The sequence below is a fragment of the Apus apus genome, chromosome 4 (assembly GCF_020740795.1).
Source record: "Apus apus isolate bApuApu2 chromosome 4, bApuApu2.pri.cur, whole genome shotgun sequence".
Lineage (NCBI taxonomy): Eukaryota > Metazoa > Chordata > Aves > Apodiformes > Apodidae > Apus > Apus apus.
The window spans coordinates 87,072,597-87,081,975 of record NC_067285.1 but is presented as its reverse complement, the minus strand read 5'-3'; the positions used below and the strand labels follow the sequence as shown (position 1 = coordinate 87,081,975).

Below are 9,379 nucleotides of genomic sequence, written 5' to 3'. Positions count from 1 at the left end.
ATCTATCACTCGCTGCCTGGATGATGGCTCTATAGGCAGTTTATTAAGGATCCTGGGGCAGGGAAGGGAGGCTTTGAGATATAAGCGTCTGCAAGATCTAAGACAGGCAGAGTTGAAAGCAGGCCTTTTCCACTGCAGGAGCAAAGAGCTGGTGAGCTCTGAGAATGCACCTTGGTGCAGCTGCTGGAGCTTACCCCCTAATAACAGCATCCTCTGAGTGCGGGAAGCTGTACAGAAGCCAGAGCCTGGCTTTATGCAGGATCAGCAGCTAGGATCAGGGGCTTGCCAGCAGTGCTCTTGAATTCAGAAGCAGAAACAACATACAAGAGAGAACCTGCTGAACATACCAGCACAAAAACAGATACAGTTTTTAAAATACATTTTTTACAATAATGCAGTGGTTTATATTGAATATTAGACAAATATGTGGAGAAAAATGTGCAGAAATACCTAGATAAACATTGCACATGATTTAAATATCAACTCCATCAAAGAAAGGAGATAAAATAAGAAAAGGATGCCAGAAAACATAGCTTAAAACCCATATGACTGAATTTGAGCATACTAAACAGATATGGTCCCTGTAAAAGTGCTTAAACTCAGAATACGAGGAGGAAAAAGGAGAAGTAGCCATCTCATTTAATAGAATATTGCCTCTTCAGGTCCAAATTCACAAGCTTTTTAAAGCTAGATTATTTCATTAATACCAGCAAGCTGTACAACATCTGTCTCAAAAGAACCAATACTATTTTCTTTATTCCTGGGCAACTTTATGAACTGTTTATTTCTGGCTATCCAGCCTGGACAAACTAAGTCATCAAACAGCAAATTATCAAGGTGCAATCCCAGGTCTTCCCAGGATGCCAGGCAGCCAGCATCCATCAGCAAGGTGGTTGAAAGTGTCTGCAAAAACTCATTTACACTATGCAACAGGCTACATATGGAAATATCCAAAGGTGATTGCACCATCTCAGTTTGAAAATTCTTGTCAAAAAGACTGAAAAACACTTCTACAGGTGAAAAAAAAAAAGAGGATTGGACAATAAATGCAATGGGCATGGCCTTCCTAATGAGAGGTACCCTTGAGTGCCCTTTATTCTTCCAGCAGTGTTTATGTTTTTTCTCCCATCTATCAGCATGAAGGGGATCTTCAGGATTAAAATACACACTGCATTAGCAAATATACATAGTTGAAAAAAAAAAGCCCCAAAGGCCTCTGGCAGTACAAGATAGCTGTATGAAAGTGGAATAAGACTGATAGGAAAATAATCTCTTAGAGACTTCTGGTTACTAAGAACTGTGAAGATAGATTGCAATGAAAACATAAATATGTAACTACCTGCTGTGCAGTCCCCTAAGACACTTCAGCTTTGCCTTGGTAAGGGTTACCTACCCCATACAGAAGGGCTGCAACACCTACAGCATTTTAATTTAGCAGGGGTTACTCAAAAAGTTGCAGGGGCAGAAGTGTGAGGCAACAGAGAAGCTGTGAGCTCTGGAGATACTTCATCCATCTGCAGCAAACTCCAAGTCTGGCTTTACTGAAGCTGCGAGTGACCTGCTTAAAAACAGACAGGGTAACTAAGTGCTTTGGTGTCCAAGGGGTTGGATTGTCCATGGCCATTCTGGGAAATGTACAAAACTGAGCAGAAACTGACACATGCTTTGCAGAGCAGAAGACAGGGAGACCAGGATTCATGGGTCACATATGCAGCCTGTTTAAGAACTGTCTTCTCTGAAATGCTTGAATTCTAACAAATAACAGTGATTTTAAGGCCAGACACCAATATCCTTGTTCCAGATGAGGTGGCAGGGTTGTGACAAATCTTTCTTGCTCTGTACAAGGAGATGAGCAGAGTGGGCACTGTGGATGGGACCGGCAGAGAGCAGGAGGCTCATATGATGCTCCCCTGACAAAGACTGAGTGCTTCAGGCCAGACATGTGAGAGAAGCACTGGCAGGAGGAGTCAAGAGAGGCCACTCAGGGATAAAGTACAACCCAGGTTAGCAACAAGTTCTAAACCTGAATAAAGGGGAACTAACACATTTCTGCAAACTACACAAAGATGTAAACAAAAACAGAGTTAAAGAACTTTGAAGATATCTTGCAGGGCTAAAAAGGATCCAAGCAATTGCTGACACACCTAAATCATGATAAATTAAAATAGGTTAAAGAAAGACACCAAGAGGCAATGCGACAAGCAAAATGTGACAAAACAAACAAGATTTTCAGCTGATCTACCCAGGGAATGTAGACAAAATAACCATCCTGTTCTCCACATCACAATTTTGACATATATCATCTCAGTAAAGGGGGTGCTTTTGCTTTTGTTTTAGTTTTCTTCTTATTTGATCTCCAAATTCAACCACAAAATAGTGCAGTTTAAGAAAAATGCCAAATTAGTCAATTGGATCTCATGTGGCTTTAATCACCTCAGAAGAAAAAAAAACTGACAAAACCCCTCTCTAGCCATTTATTTAGATTCAGATACGGCAAAGCACTGTGAGAAAACACAGAAGGACTCTTTATGAATGGCAAAGCAAAGCTAGTTCTTGTCACGAGATGCAGAGTCTGGATATGTTTTTAGAAACCAAGGCATTAACATCCTGTGGGAGTGGGCAGAAAGGGTGAGGACGAGGCTCTGGAGCCCAAAGCTGCCATGTGTGGGAAAGCCAGGGAAGGACGGGAAGCGCAGTGAGCTGGGAAAGGAGAACACTTTTGAGGAAGCCACTTCAGCTGTTTCTCCACAATTATTTTGTTATGTTAAACTCATTTAAAAACAACCAAACAAACAGAACAAAAAAAACCCAAACAACCCAAAACCCCCCCCAAACCAACAAATCAACCAATCAAACAAAAAAACAGTAACAAAATGAGGGAAGACAAAACAACACTTGAGAACATTCAGCTTGCTGCATGGAGCCAGCTCTCAACAACGGCCTGTGCAAATAAAGCAGCATATGATAAAGGCAAGAACCATACTTGGCAGCTCATAAAGACAAATCTCTTTTCTTAGTAAGATCGTATGCTATAAACTAACAAAAAATGCTATCAAGAAGATTAGAGTCTTTTATTTTCCACTTTAGCTTATACTGATAAGACAGTTTTTACAATAGTGTGCTATACATGTGATAATATGAGAGGTCTTTAAAACCAGCATATATTTCAAGCTTCAATGGTGATTATATCTCAGTTCTTGACATTTGATGCTGGAAAACTCTTTAATTAAGTAGGATAGCAGTGCTGATTTAAGATCATGGGCACAATGGGATTTTGTGAGTATTTCACAAAATTGGATTAAAAGGGAATAAGAGACACCTCCCACTTCAGTAAGACTGAACGGATTCAATTTGAAGGCTCATATTCCAGTGGGAAATGAGATAAAGGTGTCCATTTGATCTGCATTAATTTTAGTTTAATTCCTGCTAAAAATAGCAAAAGTTTATTCAGTTAAACTGCATGGAAGACATTAAAATCCTAACAATGAAGTCTTAAGATGTACACCTATCAAATACTACCAGTTCTCTCCACTCACCCACCCTTACATGTCAGTGTGAGGATGCAGAATATTGAGAATTAATAAAACTAAATGCAATTGGTCATTCTGAAATATCAAGACTTCTAGAAAATGGGTCCAGCTGGATGATACCTTTTTGTACAAACAGTTTAGACCAGCAGATTTCAGAGGGTTGGGTTTTTTTTCCTATTAATAAAAAAAAGAGGCTCAGAAAATTCAAAGTTATGTTTTTTGATGAAAATTAGGATACAGCAGAGTGCTGAGTATATATTTTTGGCATTGTGGTCCTAAGACATTCCTGACAGCCACACTTCAGAAATGGTTTTACATTAACGCACAAGGCAGAAACTTAACCACATTTCACTTAAAAAACCCAAACTTTAATGCCTATGATTAGATAGATTTTACAACAACATTGGTAAATCAATAGACGTTTCAAACTCTCGCAATTTCTCAAAGCCTTCAGGAATCACCGAGGAGCTAATTCTGGAGCTGGCTGGCTGGGGTTGCCAGTTTATATGGAACAGTGATGCTCCAGACTAAGACCTATCAATTTACAATTCAGAAAAAGGAAAGTATAACCTTATAGCAAAAGTTCTTATCAGAGGGTTTATCAGGAGGGATTCTAGCTGGTACTGATTGGCTGTATCAGAAGGGTATCTTCCTCTCTTCTCATTAGATATGTTGTGCCATAGATAAAATAGATCCCATGAATTATTTATGCTGAAAAGATTTAGAATAAAAAGGTCTTCACAGCCCTGACAAATCAACTGTTTGAAGCCATCAAGCTAGCTAATTTCCAAATGCATTTTCATTCAGATAAAGAAATAACAAGTCCTTCATTAGGACACTAGTTGTTCAATGACATTAGCTTAATCTTACCAATATTATCGATCTATTCTATGTTCACTCCAGTAAGCAGTCCCATGGCTGTGTAAAAGCAATCTTTTGAATTGACTATTCAAAGGAGCTGGTCCATAAACAAGAAATGACTTCAAGGATTTAAAAATGAAGTGAGATTTACAAACACAGGCTTTTATATATTTCTCCAAGCTTATATTCTTATCTCCAAATTCACATAATTTGTCTCCAGACTGTGGATCTTTCTCTTTCCCCTGCTGCACAAACAAATGTCAACCTGTTGCAAGCTGGTTCCAGCAGATGATGAGGAAAGATGGCATTACCTGTCCTGACATGCTGCCACAGTACCACAGTGACAACTGCAGAGAGGAACATCTGAGGCCGGCTGCATATGCAGAGGAGGCTCATTTTGGAGTAAATTCACATATTTTGGACAAAGGTAGAAAAAAGACCAAAGAGAATCCTCCATTACTTGAGAAACTTTCTTTTTCTTCCATAATTCAAACAGAATATGGATGAGAGAACTTACAGCATTCAGTGCAATAAGTTGGACAGAGGCGGAAAGGGCAACGGTGCTTATCATTATGATTATTAAAAATAAATGAAGTGTCAAGGTTAAAACCAATTCACCTTTGTTTCCTACTTACTGTAGCTATTTATAGCCAGGCCATGTACATGGAGAATATTGTTGCCACTCTGGTTTTGAGATGTCTAGCATTCAGCTAATGCTTGTGAAAATGAGGCACATGATGCAGGGCCATGTGGAGTTTGGCTTCATGTGATCACGGATGTGCAGGACATAAAGGCAGGTCACTAAATGAAAGAGCACTAATCAAGAAGAACAGGGAGAAACCTGTCACAACAACATCACATGTTCCTTGGTAATGTTTCAGTGGAAACCTCTTGTAGCATGTTGTATGATGCCTTTGCATCTTTAAGAAATTAAATCGTAAATGCTCCGAGTATTTATATATTAAAAAAATCCAACTATCTTTTTTTCTTTTGCAAAAATGAAACCCAAAGTCACCTGGAAAATATGGAGTGCACTAAAAAATGAAGTGTTTTAGCTATTTTTTTTTTCTCTCCCTAGAGTTAATTTGATGAGGCTAGCACCTGAAAAATATGATTTAAAAATTATGTTTGATTTTGAAATGGTTGGTGTGCTGCATAAATGTATTCCATTTTGCAGCAGAGGAAGGATTCACCCATCAAAAGAGACTGACTGTCAGAGATGAAAGAGTAAAGAAATGGAAAGAGCCATTTTAAACATATAAGACAAGACTTTCATCTCGTGCTGGACCATATGGGACAGTGCTATTAACCTTGCAAAAAATCTGACAGGAGTGAAAAAGAAAAGATGAAGGTAAAAAAAAACAAACCACAAAAAAAGGGCATAATTTACCTTCAATAACTTTTCTGATCTGTACCAACACGTTTCAAGAAGTCTATCTATATTTATGCTTTCCCATGGGTGAAGGTTTAGCCATGTGTCCCCTACATCTCTCTGTACATCCAGAAGTGTTGTTACAGATTTTCTGACAGTCTGTGTGTCCTTCCCCTACCTGCCTACTAAGGTGCTACCTCTGGGTACCTGGGCAAAGCACAGCTGGTGAATGCATGGGCGACTCCTTTGCCTTGGTCACCTAAATACCTTTCTGTCACCTCACAGCATGTGGCACGCCTGACAAAGTAGTATTAAAAACAGGACGTTTCAATAGCGTGTATTATCTCTTCCTGAAGAGAAGCTCCATGGCTCTGTAGCTACAGAAGCAAGGACTCCCAGATCCTCCTTGTCAGTTTTCTCATTGTTGTTTAAAAAGCTCTCTGTCGGATTGCACAACCAGTTCTCCATAAAGTATTTGTAGACTAAATTCTCCTTACTCTTTTCAAGTGCGTTCCTAATATTTAAGCGCTTTTTTTTTTTTTTTTTTTTTCTGTGAACTAAACGGATCACTTTTTATCTTGCCCTTGAGGGACGTTCAAAACAATTGCTCACAATCCTCTTTGTGAGAACCTTTTCCATATTTAAGCTCCCTGTCAGCTTTGTCTTTTCCCCACCAAACCACTCAGTTCTTTCAATCCTTCCTTTTGTGTCACAGAACATACTTTTACATCTCGCTTGTGTTTCTCTGACTGACCCTTAAGTAGGTGACAGCCCACAGCGAGCAGTTTGAGAACTCAGCGCTGCGGGCCAGGGCAGAAACGTTTCCTTTGGTGCACATAGACTCTGCTGCGTGCAGATTCTCCAAGAGTTTTAAGTGAGGGAGCCAAATGGCCTTGCACCTGCCCTTTGAGGGATGCTCCTCTGCTTCCAGGACCCGTGCCCAGCCCGCCACGCTGCCTCCTGGGCTTACCCAGCCCCACAGCCCCGACCCCTCCTCGCAGCGCTTGCTGGTGCCCCGCATGGCTTCCCTGCGAGGACGGGGAGCTCTTCTCCGGGGCAGCGCTGCGTGCACGTTCGGCCCCTGGGGTTTCCCTCTTTTTGGTCATTATTTCATTTTGGGGGGTATTGGAGGTCTTTATGCCATGCTTCACCGAGGCAAACTTGAGACGCCCAGCGCGGCGAAGAAGACACGGAGGGAGCGCCTCACCTGCGCCCATCGCCGAGGCGGCGGGGCGGGGGCGCGCAGGGCGCCGCGAGGGGCCGCGTAGCGCGGCGCGGGGCGGGCGGCGGAGGCGGAGCCGGCGGCGGCGCGGCGGGGCCGGGCTCTCGCCGTACTCGCTGTACTCCGCATCCCTCCCGCGGGGGTCGGGCATCTCTGAGCGCCGGGCGGTGGGAGCGGCAGCCGCGCCGGGCTCGGGGGGCGGCGGCGGCGGCATGGAGGGCGCGTACCTCGCCCGGGAGCTGGCGCACGCCGTGCTGCTGCTGCTGAGCCTCTTCCCCGCAGGTGGGAGCCGCGGGCGCGGGCGGGCGCGGAGCCCCGCGGGGCGGCGGGGCTAGGGCAGGCGCGGGCGGCTGCGGAGGAAAAACTTCGGCGGCCTCTTCGGCGGGGGCAGCGCCGTGCCGGGGGTCGCGGCGCCAGTCCGCCGTTTGCCCTGGAATCACCTTTGCGGGAAGCCCCGCCGGGGGAAAAAAAGAAAAAGAAAAAAAAAAAAAAGAGAAAAAAAAAGAAAAAAAAGAGAAAAAGTCCTTTGTTTGCAGTGCGCGGTTTTACGGGGCTGAGAGAGGAGCCGGCCGGGAGCACCCCCGCCCCATCTCCCCGGACCGGACTGTTTTGACAATAAACTATCTGGTAATCGGTACAAAATGTCCCCGCGGTTAAGTGCTCGTGGAACAATAGGCAGGGAACGAGCCGCCGCCGTCAGGTGTCCGGTGCTCCCCAGCGAAGGTGAAGCCTTCCCAGGCGGGGGGGATCGGCTCGGTGTCCCGCTTCCCCCGCCGGCGGGTCGGTGCCCCGCGGCCCGGAGAGGCTGGACAGGCGGCTCGCCCCGGGACCAGCGTTCAGAACCGGTCTGCTCTGGCGCTGCCGATCCTCTGTGTTGAAGAGAAGAAGAGCAAGCTGTGCCGCTCGGGCTTTCGAGCGGTCCATCAGTGCTAGAACTTTGGTGTGTCTGGTGTAAATTCAAAGGTTCCTTTCCACTTCCTTGATAACAGAGGGTTTCCTTGGCTAACCTCACAGCCCTAGTGCACAGGACCGGTGATTTTAAATACAGCATCTGGCTGCAGTGCTGGGCAACTTTGCATATGGCTTTCGGAGTTGCCGTGCAGCTCGGTTTGTAGGCGTAAGAAGCATTTGGAGGGCCAGGGGGAAGGTGGCGTAAGGAGGTCGCTGCTAGTGTTTGAGGGGTTGCACCCAGGGGGCATCTGGGCCCTGTGCACCCAGGTCTGAAAGCAGGTAACGCGAAAGGTCACTTTGCTGCTTCTCTCCGAGCAAGCAGTGGTGCTAGGTGTGTATCGTCTGCTGCCACCAAGAGAGGAGCCCTGCGGAGCTCCGTGCGAGCGCAGCCCGGGGGGCCCCGCTGCTCTCCTGCTGCGAGCAGACCAAACTGAAATAACGGGAACTACCAGCAGCGACAATTTACGCTTCTTCGTTTTAAGCACTTTGCTTTGGGATGTGAGGGGGGCCAGTAGCTGATATATTAACGTTTTTGTTAATGTAACGTTTTGGGTTTGATCCCTTTTGTTTTATTGGGAATCTGAACTAGAGTGTGATATCTGATGGTTTGGACTTTCTTATTTAGAAAGACATATGTCTGCAAAATGCCAGTGCTGATGCCACAGGGGTGGGAAACTCTTCTACTCATGGGTTATTCCTTGAAATATACTGTAAAAAGGTTGAATTTATTAATACCCACCAACTTCCTTCATGTATTTCTTGCCTGCACTTGAGGGTTATGCATCATACGCTTAGTTTGTCCTTGAGGAAAGCTTGAGAAACAGGTCAGCCTGGCAGCATCTTCTGGAAGTCATGAGATGCAGGCTCCAGAGTACTGGAGAGACAAGAAAGGAACCTTTCTCGTGATCCTTCCTTTGGTTCTGGGTTCAGGCATTTACTTGTGGGTGACATTTCACCCTGGGCACATCAAGCTTGTGTAGACAAAAAAACACTGAATGAATTGCTGTTTCAAAAGACAACTGTGTTTGGGTATGTGTATGCATCAGATTGAAGAAAATTCAGGGCTAGTTTTGTGCTGGAGGAGGTAGGTATCAGAGTGGTGGCTCGTGTTCTGGCAGGAGCACAAGGGTCGTCAGAAGTGACGGGCAGGACAGAGCTGATCTCAGTGCAGACACCTGGATTGGATGCTCCCACACAGTCCCTGTTCAGACCCATCCAGTTGTTTATGGGTATACAGATTTATATAAAGTATCTTTCTTTGGCCTTTAGTCAAGAGCTTCTTCCTTTTGTTGCAAATCGGGAAGGAGGATATAGAAAACGGAGCTTAATGTAGTTTCTTGGAGGGCAAACCATTAATCTCTCCACAACCCCTTCCTACTTTTTGTTTTTCTTGCATCCTAACATGCTCTTCCAATTTTGCTTCCATTTGGGGTTGACTAGTCC

The 9,379-nt window shown here is 44.6% G+C and overlaps 1 protein-coding gene across 1 annotated transcript in view; it reads left to right on the top strand.

Annotated features, from left to right (window-relative positions):
- Positions 1–7,190: 7,190 nt before the first annotated feature.
- KIT (KIT proto-oncogene, receptor tyrosine kinase) overlaps positions 7,191–9,379 on the top strand; it is a 56,750-nt gene continuing 54,561 nt past the window's right edge. The window contains exon 1 of the mRNA XM_051619400.1: positions 7,191–7,267. Coding sequence (XP_051475360.1) covers positions 7,198–7,267 — 70 coding nt within the window. The 5' untranslated portion in view covers positions 7,191–7,197. The remainder of the gene's footprint in view (positions 7,268–9,379) is intronic.